General features: G+C 37.6%; 1 protein-coding gene across 1 annotated transcript; it reads left to right on the forward strand.

The window, feature by feature from the left end:
• Positions 1–219: 219 nt before the first annotated feature.
• LOC116299490 (deoxynucleoside triphosphate triphosphohydrolase SAMHD1-like) lies at positions 220–20887 on the forward strand. Its single transcript, XM_031708151.2, has 18 exons — positions 220–398; positions 1132–1148; positions 1428–1530; positions 3631–3688; positions 4727–4851; positions 5369–5445; positions 8730–8867; positions 9218–9265; positions 10889–10986; positions 11656–11823; positions 12545–12601; positions 13090–13198; positions 14236–14316; positions 15284–15358; positions 15930–16034; positions 16611–16708; positions 18155–18197; positions 18856–20887. The coding sequence occupies exons 1-18, from the start codon at positions 392–394 to the stop codon at positions 18976–18978; spliced, it is 1530 nt and encodes a 509-aa protein (XP_031564011.2). The 5' UTR covers positions 220–391; the 3' UTR covers positions 18979–20887.
• The last annotated feature ends 226 nt before the right edge of the window (positions 20888–21113 follow it).

The raw sequence follows: 21113 nt of genomic DNA on the forward strand, positions 1-21113 counted from the left end.
ATTGTAATCGTAAATATTAAGCTATGTGATCTGCATGTTTTAGATCGAATACACTACATTACTACACAATAAACAAATGCTATACGGTTTGTGGTGACTCTGGTAACTTCTTCGCGGTACAAAACTGTTCATCAATTTAACAGCTTGAAAGATGTCATGGAAACACGGATTGACGCACACTAAAACCCTCTCGATTTCTTGGAAATGTTTATCGTCTGAAAGCAGCTGGTGGGAAATTATTCGCGTGAAGACGTCTGAATGAATCTACCAAATACTGCATATATTCGCTTTTGTGATCCTTAAAGACTCAAGCTTCTAATTTTTAAGGCCATTTCTATTTGGTGTCGAAGATAACTAACGATCGTTAGCTTGCGCTACAATTCTATTCGAAATGGCCGGTAAGTGAGAACATTAAAAACCATTTTCTCTTTCTGTTAAAACAAAGGTGTCATGGTAGATAATCTTTTCACCGTAGTAAGAACAAGAGTATCGCCATTGACTCCGACGAAGGACTAACGTCCGAAACGTCAGTTACTCTTGTTCTTACTACGGTAAAAAGATTATCTACCACGACACCTCTGTTTTAACTTTAATATCACCGACGCAGTCTAAACTAGTTCTAATACTAGTCGTCATCTTTCTCTTTCTGTGTCCGATTCAATGTGAATAAAATTCAATTTTATGTATTTCTATTTAAGATAGAAAATGGCTTCAACTAACTAATAATCTTTTCACTGAACTCGACACTGAACAGCATTCGCTCTATATATGTTCTGAAGTTATCACTCCTTTTTTCTCGGCCCTTTTCAACGTAAAAGTTACTGCAAAGTGTATAGGAGACAATGTTTTTCCAAACAAAGGTAAATCCAAATCTTATCACTAATCATAAACTCGTCTCACTACTCTTTCTCTCGTTTCTAAAGTTCTGGAACACGCCGTCTTTAACAGAGTTTCATACTTTAAAGTCAGAAGCGATAGGCAATAGGAAACCAATCTCCTTTGGCCCCGACACCCTTTTTTGAAAAAGGCATATACAACTCAATGGTTTGTGTGAAACGAAATCTTTGGAAGTTTTAACATTCTAGAAAAAAATAGAACACTATACATTCATATTCATTCTTTATGTTGCAGGCGAGAAAAAAGCTAAGGTAAGAAATAATAGTGGAAAATTTATCGCATCGCGACATTTTTCTAACCCAAAATCACACACAGAATCGATTAATTATACAGCTCTTCTAAAAAACATGAGTCTCTAATACTTCATCACCATCATTAATGATTTCCCTTGTTACTCCTTTTACTTGATTCATCTTTAGTTCCCACTGATAAGTGAGATCATTCCAAATGTAGAATACTGTAACACAATCAAAATTTGGATTTTAAAATTCCAGTTCGTTCGTTAACGTCAATATTATTCTAATTTTCAGATATTCAATGATCCGGTACATGGCCACGTAGAAATGCCCGAACTGTGTGTCAAAATCATTGACACTCCACAGTTCCAGAGACTTCGGTACATAAAACAACTAGGTATGAATATTTATGTAGCATACAATTAATTCAAAGAAGGTTGAAGGCGAGGCAAACGGCGATTGGCGTCAACTCGCCATCTAAAAGGTATTTGCTGAATGGTTCAGGGCGTTGTTCAGGTATTATCATCCCATAGTTCCTTTCGGTCTGCCAAGTGACGTCACTGGAAGAATCCACGCAAGTTGTTTGTAAAGGAAGCCATTTTGGATTTTCGATTACTTAATACATAATTACATAATCCCTTGTAATCAGCAGCATATTTTGAGTATTCTTAGTTTACTTAATGCTCTTTTTATTGGACCTTGAGATATGACATTGTCGTATTTATCATCACGTTGGAAGAAAAATCCGATAACATCCTGGTTTGTCATATATTGGATCGTTAAGACTCGGTCCAGATAATCTCAATCGTAGAAATAATCCGTAACCAGAAATCCGAGAAGAAAGGATTCTAGCCAATTTTTAATAGATTTTATCATATTTAGTGTATTTCTTTCTTTCTTTTTATATATTTTCATATTTATATTTGTAATCTTTATATATATTTGTTTGTAAACTTAAAAAGTTTTTCAATTTTATATTGCGAATTAAGTATAAAATAAATGTTGTCTTATCTTATCTAATCAGAAGCTAATAATTTAAGAGAAAATTCTCTTCTTATTCAAGCGGTGAGTGCCAAAAACTATTTTCTCGAAGAAATGCCGTTGTGAAAGGCTAAAATCTCTTTATTCAGAAACTTGTTTGGAAGTGGACATAACCGATGAAAGTGAAATCAAAGTGTTAACCCAAAGCAAACATTTTATTCCAAAATGACCTTTAGGCCTTCATTTGCTAATTTCCCATATATTTTCTATAAAAAAGGCTGATAAAGCAAAATTCTAATACAAATGCAACGAAACATCTTTGTACAATTGAAAATTGAACATGAAACTATTTATTTACACTGTGAACTAAGCGAATATTTTATAGAAATTCGTTTAGAAATGCTATTTATTTTGTCTTCATCCAAGTCTGTAAATTACTGATTGTTTATTGGAGCGAAGTTTTGTTAGACCTTCGCACATTTCAACATTCAAGAACATTATTGCTTCGGCTGTTTGTAGTGTGCAGCGATCAAACTACTTTTTATTCAGAACGGCCGAAGTTCCTTCAAAAATCCAATGGAATTGTTCTTTTTTTCGTCTTTTTCTATTTTTCCTACGATGTACATCTACATTGATTATTTTCTTGAGCTAAAATTTCGCTCGATCGAGTTTATAAGATTTTTTTGCGGAATACCGTCGTGACTTTGAGCTGTCTCTATGGAGAATAAAGTGCTCTAGAGCTTGAAATCAGACTTTCTCCTTGAGTTCTAATTAAAATAGCTTTTTTCGATATATAGCAGGCTTGATCTACAAGTCTTCAGAAAAATCGAAATGTTGACGTTGTACTTAAGCGTTATTGTTTACTTTTAATACATCAGGAAAAAAGGTTTGACTCATTGAAATTTTATTTCAGGCGTTAATTGTATAACTCTACTTCAACTTGCATCTTTCCTTGATTCTTTTAATATGAATAATCCGAAGATAAAACTATGTGCGAGACTGCGCATGCACAGTTGGACCCCATGGCGTTGACAAGTGCTAGAAACTATCCCACATGGATCATCAGCATTCCATCTCCTCATATAAAATATCAAAGCAGTCTATAATGTATAACAGTTTTGTGCATGTTAGTGTCGTGTAAAGTTCGTATTCAGATGACGTAAGACGATCAATAAACGTTTATTTATCGATCTGCTAACATCTTACTGAGCGAGTGACACATTTGAACGTCAGACCCCTCACAATAACTCGTTTCTACGCTTCGCGTATCCACGAGTTAAAAAATGATGACAACAATGATCACGCAATTATTTCATTTTGTTTATATTTTTGAAAACATTGGAGTTCCTGTGGATTACGCAATGTGCGCAGTAAGAGTGCGTGCTTACAACTGAACCCACCCATCCTTACTGATGAGTAACCTAACGTTACTTCAGGGTTCGATAAAATTTGTTTAGTAAAAATATTATATTTACAGATTTCAATAGATAACTTTATTAATCTTTGTCATTAAAAGGTGGATGTTACTTTGTTTATCCTGGCGCTGCTCACAACCGATTTGAACATTCTATTGGGTAAGAACATTTTTCATTTCTCAAAAACTTTATGATACCAAGATACGACAAATTATTGTAAAGGTAGTATACAACGGCGATATTTCGCATAACGTTGTTGAGTTAAAAATTGGCCTCGTTACTATTTTGAAGAATATTTTGTTGCAGCAACATGTTGCAGGTTATAAGGCCCCGTCCACACGTATTCGGAATTTTTTTTTTCGGATACCAAAATGTTTGCGTCCACACGCAGCGTATTCGAATCGTTTTCACGGACACGTATCTGTTTTCGTAAAATTTGCGGAAACGGACACAAAAATTTCCGGACACGTGTGGACGGAGCCTTAGACGAGCTTCAAAAACTCCCAACCTTGTTGCCATCATCTTGTGTTGCAGCGGGCGACATGTTACACGAAACTTTATGTCGTGTAACGTCACGGAAGAGAAATGGAATAGAATACAGTAAACACCCGTATATGAGAACAAGTGGATTAAGAACCTTCAGGCTGAAATTTAGCCAATAAAGCACCATATATATAAGAACCAATTCAGCCTGATAAATACCAAAATAAGAAAACAATGTCTCAGATTAAAGTATATACTGGGCATACTTTGACTTTTAGCGATTTTCATATGCTACCCCTCTCTAACATGCATCAGCCCCCTTTCCCTCTATGACTGGTCCCTGTTTTAAAGAGCCAGTGTCCCCTAATATAAGAAATTGCATAAAATTCATTAATTAATGTAACAGTACGTGCTAGTTTCATGGTTTCATGTAATAAAATATTTATTGCATGTTAATTAAACGTCACAGTAATGTATACTGCACTCTATATTATTTCCAAAATAATTTTAAGAACCTTCAGGCTGATTTCCCACTAAGTTTTTGATAGATAAGAAACGCATCAGGATGAACTTCAAAATCATAGGTTGTCATATGCGGGAATTTACTGTACGGCAAAGGTCATTTAGAAGGGTTCAGTTTTTAACCTACTATTTGACCTTTTCTTCCTCTCCTTCTCCTTTTTGTGTTACATACGACCTATTTGTCCGTTACAGGACAGCCCACTTAGCTGGGGTTTTGGCTGAAAGTTTGAAGTCAAGGCAGGACTGGCAGGAAGAACTTGATATAACCGAGAAAGACGTGTTGTGTGTCAAGATAGCGGGACTATGCCATGACTTAGGTAAGGAATTAAAATGAAAAAAAATCTATATAGAACTGCTCGTTACCTTAAACCCGAAAGTCATTTTCCCATAAGATTTTACAAGAGGTTTGCTGGGGGGCAACTAGCAGATGCTAAGTCAAATCATATCGAAATAAGTCCTCAAACTATTGTATTTGACTATTTTCACGACATCAAACCAGAAAATAAGAGATCAAAACAACCTCCAGAATTCTACAAGCCATCAAAAAAGAGCTATTACCGGAAGTGACGTCTATTTATAGAAACCTATAAGTTAAACCAAGTTAATAAAAAAGGAAACAAACAAAAAAAATATATACATAGACACTTGTTATATAACGAAACATGCATTTACTGCAACCTCGGAAAGCCTGCAGTATGTTTGCATTTGTGGTCCTCGTTGTCTCGGAACCACAAAACACGCATTTTCATAATGATTCCTTGTTTATTCGCCTCGCCCTGTTATCCCTTTGCTGTATGTTTTGTGATGCTGAATCGTTGTATTATGCTATTTTAGGTCATGGACCGTTTTCACACCTTTTTGATAGATCTTTTATTCCTAAAGTTGCTAAAAAGGCTGACAAAGATTGGAAGGTATGTAAATGAATGAAGAATGAATGACTGAACTAAATATGAGAGAGGGAGGGAAAAAGCGCAATGAATTTCATTTCGTAACAAGATATACTTCATGGAGTCCTCACTACCACCACTGGTGGCAACTCTGCACCAGCATAAATCCCGGGTGTCTTGCTGATGTTCCAGTGCCTGTTCAGTGACTTCACACAACCTTCAACGATGTACGACCTTGGCAATTTGGCTTCTAATTGTGCCATTTCGTGGTAGCACTCTCCGGAAAGAGAAAATCTATCCATTATATAAACAATGGATTTCACTTTCTCTTTTTCTTTATCATCCAGTTTTTCATAGGACCACTCTTATCTGTTGTCACCTGTTTTCAAGTTAATAGATTAAAGTTGGCTCTCAAATTACTGCAAATCATTTTTACATTTAACTAATATCTTGTTCGGTATCTCGGATATTGAGTGAAGATGGAGTCTCTAGGACGTCTGGTTCTTTCTCGCTCGTTGAATCTACAACAGAAATCAGATGTAACTAAGGAATCCATCTAGAGCAATCAATCTTTCTTAACCAGGTAAACGAAAAATGACTAACAAAAAGCAGAGTTAACTCTGCAAAAAGTAATGATGAAAAGGTAAATTATACACCGTGAAAAAGATGAAAAAACTTACTGACAAAAGGTGTGAAAACTTTGTTTACAATTCGGTGAAGTCGGCTTCAAACCAAAAACTCGCGATTTAAAAGTTGCATTTATACTTTGCTTACTTCTCAAAAAAGTTTCAAAAACGCTTTAATACTTTTAAACAAGCATTATTTAGGTTATTGGCTTAGACACTTCGAGAAAAAAATCGTTGTGATGAGTGAAGTCGGATGACTTCACTACGTTCCGGGCGACTTCACTGCGAAGTCACCCGGGAGTTTACTAGAAGTGATTTGTCTTGCCCTGAAGGTTTATAAAACTTGAATTTGATAACTAATACTCACCTAGATCATCTTTTCCGAGTTGAACCTCGACCGGTCTACCATTTTGATCCTTGAGGATTAACGCCTCGGGCACCAAACCGAAAGTCTCAGCAAACCAAGACACAATAAATAAACTCAGACTTCAGACATACAGCAATAGCCCCTGGGCACATACAATTTCGTAAAAGTAAAATTCGCTTATTTCATACGAGCAATACCTGTCGTTCGCTGTTCATTACTAACATAAAAAATAATAAAACAGTGAACCGTACCTGATTTGGTTGATTTGACGATGTTGTTTTTTTTGCTAACGTCTGCAAAATTCTTCCCTCGATGACAAAGATCTGTATTGTTCTGAAGTCTTCTGACCGTCAACATGGCCTCGAATAAATGCTTAGATTTCAGTTCCAACTTCTCGTCCCGCCTTATGGCTTTCTCAATTCAACACATTGAACTTGGCGTCAAATTCACTGATTATTTCTGCTGGCCCCTTTTCAATTTCAAGAAAATCGAAATGGATGGTCTTCCATGTCTGTGATTTCAATAGCCGTCTTTCTTTTCCGTTCCTTACACGCGACACCTTAGCATCAAAACTCCTGATTTGAGTCTGCAGTATCTTCCCAATTCTTGAAGAAGACGACTGCTTCAGGACATATCCAAACTGAAGGAGACTGGTATTCAAGGCCTTGAAAAGGGTTATTGCGCTTCTGTTTGCACTCCACTGCCGCAACGCTTCGCCATTGATTTGAAGGGAAAAAGTTAAATCTTCACTTTCCATACGTGGAGGTTTTAGGTGTAAAAGGAAAGGATGCACTGGTTTAACAGGAGGTTCTACGAGCTCTGAAAAGAGCTTCCTGCCATTTTCAGCAACATAGCAATCCATTTTTTTTCGAAACCGATAAAATCTCTCTAGATAGGAAAATGTTCAGTACGCGACAAAAGTCAAAGTTTGAATGAACTAGGCGGTTTCTCCGATGAAAAAAACACACAAGGCCGTGTTTATTCATTCAATTTGGAGACAAAAGAGCTAAATGATAAATGAAAAGTGACTTAATCCATAAACAATAGAGGTTATGTTTTTGATGCTGCCGAGAGTCCCGCGGACAGCTGCAAGTACTTCGGGAATCCCGCTCAACCCAGGCGCAAAGACCACACATTTTTATAACTTTAAAAACCTCAAATAAAATTTCAACGGATAGTCCGTGTAAAGGGTGCCAAATGTTCTTTAGACATTAAAGTTTGTTTTGCACCTTTTGGCCATCGACCAACTCACTTGGAAAACAAAATATTTCAACATCAAGATGTACGACCTCTATGTTTAAAACAAAGGTGTCGTGGTAGATAATCTTTTCACCGTAGTAAGAACAAGAGTAACTGACGTTTCGGACGTTAGTCCTTCGTCGGAGTCTTCATTGACTCCGACGAAGGACTAACGTCCGAAACGTCAGTTACTCTTGTTCTTACTACGGTGAAAAGATTATCTACCACGACACCTTTGTTTTAACTTTAATATCACCGACGCAGTCTAAACTAGTTCTAATACTAGTCGTCATCTATTTATTCGACCTCTATGTTTCCATACTTAAATGTTTAAAAAGTCCTTTTTTTTCTTGTTAAAATCCTCAAAAAAAATTTTATCGTTTGATTTTTTTGATTTTACCCAACGACAATATGATATCTCTACTTTCATTTGCACCCTTTGGCCATGTAAAAAACTTAAGAAGAAGATACAAAATTACTGGTTTTCAGAGTCTACTTGAGCCATTTTTAGCCAATTCTCTTGTAATTTTACTCTGTAAACGAGTCACAGTCAAGTGAACATGATTTGAAGCGCGCGCCAAAACAATAGAAATGTCCCGGATGTGTCCGCCTATTCTGTGCCATGCTGAAAAAACCTTCAAATTTGATCGATATCCTTGGTATCTTATCGGGTTCTCCTGTTTTCATCCATCTATAAACCTAACACGCTAAATTTCAATGATAATCCAAAAAGTTGTTTCAGGGTTTGATTGAATTTAAGTATTTCCACTCGTTGTTTGGCTGGAATTGACTCAGGAGTGTTGGAATCAGACTTTCTATTTATTTGGTCGAGATTCGGCACTGCCTGAAAGGAAATATCTATAATCATTATGTTTTCCCCAAGAGGTGGACGATGACACGACTGCTCAAGCACTGGGCATCGGATCTCCCTAATCTCCAAACCCAGTACCAATTTCTCTCTGCGATGCGATACGCAGGCTATGAAGGTCAAAACCTTTTTATCAAAATACTTAACCTATTTGATTTGAGATGTGCTAATCAATGACTGGCGTCTACTTCCAACATTTTATTTTCAGCATGAGAAAGCTAGTTTGCTTATGGTTGACTTAATCTACACGAAGCTGAAGAGCGATTTTGAAAAACATGGACTAGAGGATAAAGATGTTGTCTTTATCAAGGAACTCATCAATGGCCCAACTGAAGGATCTAAAGAGGTACAAGTTTATGTTATCGATTTTAAAGTTTTGAGTTTTTATACGGGATTTTTTCTCCCAAGGGTTGAAATGAGAAATCATAATAATAAATTTTATTTCTATAGCGTCTAAAACACTAATTGCTCTAGGCGCTTTACAACATTAAAGTATTAAATTTTTACTTTAAATATAAGTTATATATTTATTTAATTATTACTTTAAATATAAGAAAGAGATGAGAAAACATTAAATACAGTAAAAGTGTCCGTTTATAAGCCGCGACATTTGAGAGAGAGAGAGAGAGAGAGAGAGAGAGAGAGAGAGAGAGAGAGAGAGACGGGAGCTTAACACGTCTTGTTATTTATTTCTAGGACTGGCCTTATAAAGGAAGAGAAAAGGACAAACGTTTCCTTTATCAGGTAAGTGTGTGGATGTTTCACGAGGTCACAGGTACGTTAGAGCAGTGAGATAAACTAAACAAACAGTTAGAATCGCAGTTAGGATCCAAGTTTGGATCTCGATCGGAATCGCAATTTAGATAGCTTATTCCATAAAATATTTAAACATTTTAAATTTAATTTTCAAATTACACTCAAAAAGACCTCAAACTTTACACTACATTATCTACGGGATTTGTGATCAGATTCTTAAACAATTGCAATGCAAAGATAGACCATCTCCCTAGAAAGCAAACCGCTAAGGAATTTACAAATGAATTTAAAGTCGAGAGATTTTAATTTATTGTGAAAACGCAGAGCAAATAACCAAGTCATTACTGTAAATGTTTTTTTTTACCTTAAAATTATGGCGGGATTCAAAGACTGCGCAGGTTACATTTGATGAATAAGTATTACCCTTGAAGATCTCTGTTCATTGGAATGAGGAAAAGGAAAGCCAGCAGCATAGGTTGAACCTACTTCAGTTTTCCTGTAACCCCTGGGTGAGCTATCAAATTTTGCTTACCTTGATAAAATATTGTTTTCGTCTGTTTAAGAAATATAAAAGAGAGTCAATTATAACACCTTGAATAGCAAAATATAACATACAAAAGTACGGATGGGAAAGATTGCTATTACCTGAAGAAGCCATGTTGTGGCGACGGGAGATGCACTCCACGAGGCTGACGGGCGACAGTGTTGGTCACCCTGTGTTCATGTTATTTGCTGTATGGTTACCCTGTGTTACATTAAAATTACTTGGAAACCTCAGTTCGAATTCAGCAAAATATAGTCGGCAAAATCAAAATTAAGTGCTGAATCCATTTATAGTTCTGCCAGATAAAACTTTTGATGATCTTGGCAAGCGATCTTGACTGCGATCCTAACTACGATCCCAACTGTAAAAATAGCTAAGCTCAGAGTTTTCCTATGACTGTGAAAAAGTCGGTGCCGTATTCATGCCTTGCCGCGACCGTTGGACCCGTTGAAATGCAACGTTTTTAGTCGTATTCCAACGTGTTTAACTTTGGTTATAAGTCATCGCAGTGTTTTCTAACATCCTGGCGTATGTAATATGCACGTTTATCATATGACCCGTACGGCCCTGCTCGCGCGCTCTAATAAAACCATTGGAAAAAGTCACGTGATGGGGGCCGGACGGGTCGACGTAAGCGGGCCGGAAAAACCCGTCCGGCCCTGCTCGTATCCGCTCGCTTTCTTTTTTTTAATTATTTTTATTTTCGTGAGGGTCATATGATAAAATGCTCATTGACTGAGTTAGGTCGGGCCGTATGGGAAAATATTTGGCTCTCGGTCATTTGTACGGCATCTCCTCAAGCCAAATATTTTCCTGTACGGCCCGACCTAACTCAGTCAATAAGTACATATTATGTGCTAGTTTGATATCACCCTCATGTAGGCACCTGCGTTGCTGGCGGTCTGCGGAGTTACGAAAAAGAGAGAGGAAATGCGAGAGAAATACTGGCACGTGTCCTTTCCACCCTCTCTTCTTTCGTAACACCGCAGAGCGCTATGAAACGTAGGCTATCACGTAGTTGATGTATGGATGACCTTCTAATGTCGAACTTATTTCTATTTATAAAGATTGTATCCAACAAGGATAGTGGTATTGACGTGGATAAGTGGGACTATTTCGCACGAGATTGTTACCATCTTGGAATGAAAAGCAGCTTTGATCACATGTAAGATATAATTTTCCGAGTGCTAGTAATCTTTCAGGGCGCAACTCCAACCGCTTTATATTGCACAGCAGAATTGCGAGACAGTTGCATTAAACATAACTGGGACCACTTGAATAAAATTTAAGACGAAAAAACTTAGGCGATTACGAGAGAGCAAAAAATATCCTATGGACCTCAGCAAATCACAAAAATCTAAGTTTTTTTCTCAGATATCTAGGCTTCGTTGCTTGCTCCTGATTGGTTCAAGTTTGACTTACGTTTGATTCCAATGTTTTCACACATGTCGCGATTGGTTTTCGAGTACCCGGGTTAATGTGTCCGCACAGCCTTAGTAAGCAAAAAAACCGAAGTTTCGAATAGAGCCTAGAGTGCAAATAGATGCTGTGGCAATGCAACAATGAAAAAAAAGGCGTTAAGGCGTAAGAGAAAAAAATATAGTGAATCGCTTGAGGTTAAATCTGAATCAACGAGAAATATTTACAATCATGTTCCTTTAAAAGTCAGTAGAGTACAAACTCTAAAAGTGTGCAACACTTTGCACTATTTATTTAGTAGCAAGTAGTGCTAATTAAGCAATAGAAAACAATAGGATTAGCATAATTTAGCAGTATTTAGTGGTATTTATGTTACACAATTATAGTGTTTGTACTCTGTTATAATTTTAATTAGGCGCTGCATAAAGATGGCACGAGCCATCCAAGTAAAAGATGACAATAACAAGTGGCATATCTGTTTCCGTGACAAAGAGGTCCACAACATTTACGAGATGTTTCATGTAAGATCAATCCTTCACAGACGCGCTTATCAGCACAAGACATCCAACGCCGTAGAACTCATGTAAGTCATTCTAACTAAATCAGCTAAAAAAGATATGGAGGCAGAAATCTAAAGTTTAAGCATTATTTTCGAGAATTAACTAACAATATTTGAAGAAATTGTTGAGCATAATACAAAAATTAAGCTTGGTTTTAACTTAGAAACGGATAGAATCGGACTCGTAAACATTATAAGTGAAAACCGCTCGTCATAAGCACAAGACAAAAAAGTGAAATATTCCAAATCTGATGCGCTCCCGACTCCCTCCCAAGTAAAAACTAGGCTTTAAAGAACCGAAAATCGTTTTCAAATTTAGGATTTTGAAGACGTCGAGAGACGTCCTCCGAGCCACTTGAAAGTCTAACCCTTTGCAGATTTAAATACTCTTATTCTATCGTGGAGCATTGTTTGCACTTTCAATATATTACGAAGGGTAGCACTTTCTCCTCAGTTATTTTAAGACCCCAAGTGCTGGTCCGTCTGGGACTCGAATCCACAACCTCCTGCACGAAAGTCCGTTGCTCAACCAGGCTTGATTTTCAGTCTTGTTAGCAATCATGTAGCCGATTTGGCGTGTGATGTGGTGTGGTTTGGTGTGTCGTAGGATTGAGCATTTTTTTAAAGTCCAAATGAATAAGACTATGATGTTCTTGTCAAGACTCGATCTAAGGTAGCTAATGAAGAAGCTGCTGATAGTTCAAGCAATAATGCCTTCCGTTTGCCATATTTTTTTTGTTGAAAGGATAACTGATGCCCTAGTGAAAGCATATCCGTATCTTGATTTCGAGGGAAAAGACGGGTAAGAAAACTGAGCTGTGTCACCCAGTAGACATATGTGGCACCCAAGGCCATTTGATCACACGGCCGGCGCCATGATTATTGCTTGATTTCACTCAGTCTTTGAATCTCATTATCTGCTCCAAATGGTGGTCAAACACTGACCACCATGTACTGTCTACCAGAAAGAAGTCTATGAAAAACTTGTGGTTCAGTCGATGAACATTCCCCACTAGACAGGAAACGATGTCTATAGTGAAACCAAGCAATTTCATGTGATTAATAACCTGTGCTACCCCACGTAGCCTCATCTTAAAGCGGTTAGCTTACGGGGGAAACTATTCCAGTCAAAATGCTGCCGCGTGAGAAAAGTGGAAATGTCCAGATATTTAACCCCAACTAATAACGTAATTTCCAAGCCCTGCCGATACCTGCATGAATGCCGTTTGATTGCAACTAAACAAACGGCTGAATGGATAATATTCCGCAAGTTTTTCATCTCCAATTTAGAAAAAATCTGAAGATCCCTGAAGCGATACACGACATGGTGGCTTATACGAAGATAACAGACCAAGTGTATCATCAAATACTTCATACAAGTGATCCACGACTAGAAGAGGTCAGAACATCGAAGGCCTATAAAAATGAAGCAAAACCAATTGTCATCGCTAATCCCCACCGCAAAGTACAGCAGCCGCACAACGGGGTCGAAATGAAACTATGTGAAGCGCCTCCGACACCCGCTATACACCATTTATGATCCTGGAGCACAGCTCTAACTAGTTTGAAACAGTCAAGGTTGATTTGAGAGAAGGGAGAGAAACCCTCGGAGTCAGAAATAGAACCAACAACTCAGCTGACATGGAGCAACTGGGATTCAAACTCAGTGAGAGGCGAGCGTTTTACCACTACGCCATCCTGACTTCCCAGCAAAGTCTATTGCAAAGGCAATGAAAGCATGAAAAGCAAATCGAGACACAAAAAGCATAACTGAAGGCGCTTATGCAGGCATGCAGCCCAGTAATAACCCGAATGTCGCCAATAAAAACTACTAGAGCTACCAAGTAGTTTTGATTGCTGGCATCATAGTTAATAGAGGGGAATGGTTAGGAAACCTATTGTTATCTGTCTTTGTTCGCTTTTGATGTTGAACCGGTCTTGACCGTGCACAATGTTTGATTTATGCTCGTCCGAAATTACAAAATAAGTAAACATAAACTTTGTCTATGGTATTGTTGTAAGGAATATTCAAATATCTCTCATAAATCTTTTAGTATCTTGAATTAGCAGCCAAAAGAAAGATTTTTGTCTGTTCACTCAGCCATTGCCAACAATGGTAAAACAATAGTAATAAAAAGGATTGTGCACGGTCACGCTTGAAAAAAGTGAACAAAGACATATAACTATAGGTTTCATAACCATACCCCTCTATTAACTATGCTGGCATCTAAGATTAAAATATCGCCGGCTAACCAAAAAACGAGGTCATTACACCAAGTGGAATCAGATTCTCCCCCAAGAGGCACCGTTTTTTCACAAAGCATAGTGTGTATGTTCAAGCGACAGCCAAAAGCTCTTGAACAGTGTTACCCATTGTAAAATATTGTGCCTTAAAGGAAGAACAGGAAAGTTCACTCCATATTTTTCGGTTCACAGGCAAAGCAAATTCTGGAGAGGATAGAACGTAGAGAACTGTACAGATCAATTGAAGAACACACTACCGAGAAAGATATGTCAGTAAGTTTTTGTTTCCAGGTGAAAATTTTATTCTGAAAACAACGATTATGGCTACTTTCAAGAAAATTTTAATGGCTTAATCATGGTTCAGAAGTTTTCTCTTCTAAGGTTTAAAGTTTATACATAGTTCGCTGTGAGCATCCCTAAAAAACACAACGAACATTATTTATGACTTATTATTATACATTTTACCAAGTATCGCAATTCTGATTAGTCGAGAGGCCTCAGCCAATCCCTGATATCGTGTGAACTCGACATGATAAATGTATTATCTGTTGGTTTTCCTATACATTTATCATGTCAAGTTCATTCAAGGTCACGCTGTGGTAGCTTTGTTTTTATTCATTGTGTATTTATTTCCAGAATTATGTACAAAAACAATTAATTAGGAATCCTTAACTCATATGTTTATATTTTATGAAGAATTCTTAAAATATTTTCGAATTAAAAATTTTACGTTTTTCACGCTACATCATGGCGTTCATAATTCTTGTCTCTATAATTTGATGTTCATGTTAATGTTTTTCCAGTATACAAAATGTATAATAAAGCAATTATTGAATCGCATAATATTGTAAATATCAAGACCTTGGCTGTGTTATCTACACTTCCTCGGTCTCGATAATTTACGATATTATGCTCAACCTCATTCAATTTAATTTTAAGCCTAAAAGATACCAATTTGAAACATAAGATAAAGTTTTTGAGACGTGTTAAAAGCCAACATCTCTTACTTTTCCACCCCTAAATGAGGGAGTGAATTACCATTTGAAAAAGATACTACAATCATCCCGCTCTTCGTTATATGGTAGTAACCCTCTCCCTCCCCGTGGGGCACAAAGCAGCACTGAGGGCCGTATGTTAGATAACTCTTGTAAGTTAATGCGTCTTATTTTTCTTCAAAAAACGTCTTTAAATCAAATCAAATCAGCAAATAATAATTGACAATCTTTGTATTTTGGTCTAGCGTATAGATGTCGATGAGGGAACCCTTGAAATAGCAAACAAGAGTGGAGTCGCGAAGGAAGACTTTATACTTGACGTAAGATTTTGGAAATGTATTACTGATTCAGTACTCTTGGCCGCGCGGCAAGGTCACGGTAAAGAATTGACAAGATCTATTGGTAGTAATATCATGCGTGTAGGGCCAAAACGTTTGCCCGCTTAACACTAATCACGCTCCTTATGATTGTAAGCTGCGCTGCCCGTTGAGTCCTCCAACATTTTTCCACAGGTAGCCCAAGCTTGGCTTTTCTGTCAGTATATTACAGTAAATCTTTGTGGTTCCTGTGGTAAATCTAGCAAAAAAAGACCAGTTCGAGTTCCACATTACCGCTGTGTTCCTTGACTACAGACTCAATACACAGGGTTAGCCTCGTATCAGTGTCTAAATATTCACAAATACCAACGATGAAGTAAAGAATGCACAACTTCAACAATACAAACACTTTGACATTCCACGGTTCTTCACTGGAACGCATGAATATTCTGCACAAAATCGAGGCTAACCCTGAGCAACAGAGAACTGGAGTGTTTAGCTTAGAAGCTGTCCCTTGTTTGTCGTCAGTCAGTAAAAGGAAATCTTTACATCGATTACCATTGTTCGTTTTCAGAAAGTAAAATTTGATTATGGCAAGAAAAAAGAGAATCCTGTCAAAAATGTCTACTTTTACAAAAAGGAAGACCCAGATAAAGCCATTAAAATTGAAGAAGATAAGGTAAATATATTAACAAGATTTGTTGTATTTTTGCGCATGCCCCATTTCCCCTGTTGCTCATCAGATTACATCCGCTCATCAGATTCGACTTAAGCTACGGACACACGGTGTAACATTGCGCGCGATGTTGCACGCAATTGATGTTGCGAGCCATGACACATGACGCAATTCGTTGAATGCAACGTTGCCGAAGTAGAAAATTATTCTTGCGCGCAATAGTACATGCTTTTACGGTACACGCCAATTTCAAAAAACGTTGTCGGTGGGTGAACTGAGATGGGCGATCTGAGGATAAACAGAATTTGTGTACTTTTCTAGTTAGTGTTCGGCTGTCCAGTGACTCTGGACAAAGGCACCTCGATCATGTTTTAGTTTTTATAAGCAGTAGGATCCATATAGGCCGAACATAAGCCGAACTGTTTTTATGAGATAAGAGCTGAACATACGCCGAACGGTTTTTATGAGATAGGAGCCGCACATACGTCAAATGGTTTTTATAAGCAGTAGGACCCGAACACACGTTAAACAGTTCGAAATCGTAATATAATGAAGCTTTTTTTCTCTTTACATTTAAAGGTTAGCTACATGTTACCTGAAGTGTTCTTAGAATGGAAGATAAGGTTGTACATTCGCAAGACTGAGCTGGACGAAGATAAAAAAAAACAGTTGATAAAGTAAGTAATGAGGTAGTTTTCTTAGGAGGGTTTTCGTGTACAATTCAAACAACGCAGTAGTGACTTACATCAAGTGAACCATATTAGCGGTGTTCATCTCTTCACATAAAAAATATTAGGATAAAAGACATGGCAGCCATGTTGGTTACATAACGAAAGAAACCAAGGCCAAATATTTTGTCCAAGTCAATTATCAAGGCGGTTATGACGTCACATCCATCCCAAGAATACGACATGCCGTAACAGTGTAATGGTTTCTTGTGTTCGTGTGAATCATCCAATCACAAAACGAGTAGTTTTTTTGTGTGGTTTGTACCAGAAAGTAGTAAGCATAATACATAGTTGTAGACACTAATAGACCTATCCCGACTAATAGACCTATTGACTTGTTACGAAACAATGGTTTTGAGTCGAGGTTGAACTTGATGAATAAAACAATCAAGACCTTGAAGTCTCGACTTCAAACCATTGTTTCGGGATAGGTCTATTCCATTGTTTTCTTCTGTTTTACTTTGGCCGTTAGTCACTAATCATACAACTTTGTTTCGCGGGCCGAGTTAAACAAGTCGGCACACTGGGTACGACCTACCAGAACAATGAAATCGGTTCTTATTTTTGTCCTGCGCATCATCCAATCAAATAAGTAGTTGAGGCTAAGGTAAAATACGATAGGGGTACAATACGAACACGTATTTTCCCTTACGAAATCTATTCTAGCTGTCAAATTATTATGGCTAAGTTCAGCAAGCTGTAATAAGTTATAATACACCGAAAACACAAAAGAAAATCAAAAAGTGCATATCACGGGTTTTTGAAAACCACTCTATTGCACGTATTAGATAGATAAGGCAGTGCGCCGTGTGGGATGGGCTCGGATATCAAATAAGAACATGCGTAATAGGGATATTACGAGCCTTAGATGAAACGACTGAAGAAGAGTGCCATACAAGCCTGTCACAACTTCAAGTCGCGTAAAAAATGAGCCTTAGACTCGTAATTTACCTATTACGCATGTTCTTATTTGATATCCGAGCCCATCCCACACGGCGCACTGCCTTATCTATCTAGTACTACTTTTTCGTGGGATTGCCAGCTCACTAGATACACTGTGCTGACGAGGCCCAATACAGGCCGAAACAGCTGTCCACAGTTTCTAGTTGAGCTGGCTCATTTTTTACGCGACTTGAAGTCCAACACTAAGGGTCTTAAAATAACTGAGGAGAAAGTTCTGCAATCGCAATTACATCTATAAAAATGGTAAAATCTTTTTGTGGTTGGAATGACCACTGGTCGAGCATCAAAATTTAGTGAGGAAGGTCATGGTTCGAGTTGTGAAAGGCTTGTATGGCACTATTCCTCAGTCCTTTCATCTAAGGCTCGTCATTTACTTGAACGTCATATATAGATCGATTCAATAAAACGTTTTCTTGTTTTCTTTTCTTCCAGGGGATTTGGTGAGTGGTTCAAAAAGGTAACGGACGTAAAGGAGGTAAATTGACTAACTTGCTGAGAATACGATGTGTTTTATAAGTAAGGCTTACCCAGTTCTTTGATCTCCGATTTAAAAAAGCACATACAAAGAAAGAAAGAAAGAATAGTGAAAATCGTTGCCTTTATACTACTCAAATATCTCCGCAACTCGTACCGCGACAGAAAGAAATACAAGATGAAAGGAATACCGCCAAGTTTAAAATCCCAAAAGATGTCTGGCAATTTTTTTACAGCGCTGTCGCAATCGTTGGAAGCCAAGCGAGAAGAATCAAGCTATACTTTTCGCATCAGTGCTTAGTCTCCTTCGCAGTCATTTGTTTCGGTCCCAGATCTTCACGGACCCTTTTCACAAACTAGTGAAGAGGGCCGTGAGGATCTGGAACCGAAACAATGACGGCTGGGGGACTCTCTCGCCCCCAAGCCCAGGGTAGAGACTAATCAATGCTACAACAGATTACGGGATATTACCTATTGCCAGGATGGTCCTACTGGAACTTAGGCGTTTGAAACGATTTGTTATAACAGGCTCGATCGCGTAAATTACTTACTGCCCAGTCTTTTATAGTCGCATTTTGTTATCATGCAAAACAATTTACAAGATAACGGACATTGCCTAGACTAACGACTTCTTATGATCTTTCTATACATTTCTGTAGGAAAGCGCAGCCGGCAGCTCTGGTGCAGCGGGCAGGGAAGATGAGACTCCTGAGAAGAAACTTTCTCCCGAAGCGCATGATGGAGCACCGGCAAAGAAGAAACTAGAATATTCAAATAATTAAAAACACTAAGTTTGTTTTTGAAAGCCTTTAGTAACTAAAATAAAGCACTAAACGATTTGAGATCAGAATAGACTAACTTAGAGATAGCATGTGACTAGACTACACGTGATCAAGATCTGGCTGCATGTGACTAGACTACACGTGATCAAGATCTGGCTGCATGTGACTAGACTACACGTGATCAAGATCTGAATGCATGTGACATGTCAGGTGACATCCATGTGCACATGCGCTTGCATGAATAAACTATGATTAGAATAGACTAACTTAGAGATTCTTGGTTTTCACCTACGTCATCATGAATTTCAAAAGCGTAAATTCGCATTATAATGAAATAAAAGTTTCGTAATCTTGTAAAGTGGTCCAAACTACATATTCTGGCCAAATTTCGAGACTGTATAGCATTTCGTTGCGGAACTAGAGGCGAATAAACATGACGCAATTTTTGGTTAAAATGTATGGAGCGGCCATCTTGGTGTTCCAAGTTGGTACACCATAATGGCGGACGAAATTCCAAAGGCTTAAAATGATGGAATATTTAATATGTTTGACTATTTTTCACTTAAATATACTTTGAATAGATATTTTAAATGTGTCTAAGGGAAAATATTTTATTTAAAGAAAATTATTTTACTATTTTGATCGCTATTTTGATAGACGTGACGGCATTGCGTGACACAGACTCAACCTTCATAACTCGGGAACCAAACATCGAAATGACTCGAGATTTTTTCTTGTGACTTATAACACTGACTTCTAAAACATACTTGAGAAATGCCTTTATACGATCTATAGCTTAGATTTTGATGTTTTGATGACGTCATGTGAAAACCAGCAATAAGCGTGATCACATCCCAAACGCATTACTAGACTACACGTGATTAAGATCTCTGTGCATGTGACTAGACTACACGAGATCAAGATCTGTATAACGAATATAATCGATACAGTTATGGGGAATTTTAATCTTATTAAGTTGTTAATTTTAATATTAAGATCTCTGTTCATGTGACTAGACTACACGAGATCAAGATCTGTATAACGAATATAATCGATACAGTTATGGGGAATTTATCTTATTATGTTGTTAATTTTAATTTTAAAGTAACGTTATCGGCATGTTGTGTGACAATGTTTTCCCAATTCAGCGTGACAAACCTCTGAGGGAATGAAGAGCTATTGTTTTGAAACTCGTCGGGATATCATCGTTATTCCTTTCGTATCCTTTGGGATACTCATGAATTTTTCGAAGAGTAAAAACATATGAAAATGAATCCCCTGGAGGTTCGTCACGCTGAATTGGGAAAACATTGTCACACCACGAATAAGGTCTATTTTACTCCGACGAAGGACTAGCGTCCGAAACGTCAGTAAGTTTTTTCATCTTTTCACGGTGTATAATTTACCTTTTCATCATTACTGTTTCATTAGAAACACCGACGCAGCTCACACTAGTTTTTAGCTAGTTACATCTTCTATTGAGAGTTGTAGAGGTAGTGAACGTCAGGGTGTGTCGTATTCGATATTCCGAGGTAAGGTGAAAGACTGGGTCGAGTTGGTATTGCAGTGCATTGTGGGATGGTTTCAGGGGAATACACGCCATCTTGGAAATATGTGCCCTAAAACAGCCCACAATGCATTGCAATGTCAACTCGGCCCAGTTCTTTCCTTAACATAGGAATGACTAATCTTAAACATTTGCCTCTGGCTAAGAAGACTCGGCAATGACACCTTGTATCACGACGAAAAAATATAAATTATTAATTGACATTAGTATTAATATTCGTTCGTTTTTAAACTGCAAGTAGGTTTAACACGTCTTGCTTATCGGGAAAACGTATACAATATATTAATAATAATAATAATAATAATAATAATAATGATATATTTAAAAAACGGTTGAAGCTGACTCTTGGATGCATTTGTCGTGACTGCCAGCTTTTAGAATATAGTATAGTTTCACTGAGAGACAAAACGCTGCATCTCGAGCCAACATTTGCCTTCCCTGCTGAGCTTCACAGACAAACGGTGGTTGACAGTTAAGTAAACCACCTGAGGCACTGAAGACAACAGTTGCTCAATTACTAGTAACATTATTCAGGCTTAACGTGTCAACTATAACTACATACATGAAA

Source organism: Actinia tenebrosa, unplaced genomic scaffold (assembly GCF_029948245.1).
Source record: "Actinia tenebrosa isolate PJP-AT-01 unplaced genomic scaffold, QUT_ActTen_1.0 PGA_scaffold0__85_contigs__length_37466705, whole genome shotgun sequence".
Lineage (NCBI taxonomy): Eukaryota > Metazoa > Cnidaria > Anthozoa > Actiniaria > Actiniidae > Actinia > Actinia tenebrosa.

Coding starts and splice junctions, on each gene's coding strand:
- LOC116299490 (XM_031708151.2), top strand. Junction 12,602..13,089: donor GATTTCGAGGGAAAAGACGG/GTAAGAAAACTG, acceptor TCTCCAATTTAG/AAAAAATCTGAAGATCCCTG. Junction 15,359..15,929: donor AGGAAGACTTTATACTTGAC/GTAAGATTTTGG, acceptor GTTCGTTTTCAG/AAAGTAAAATTTGATTATGG.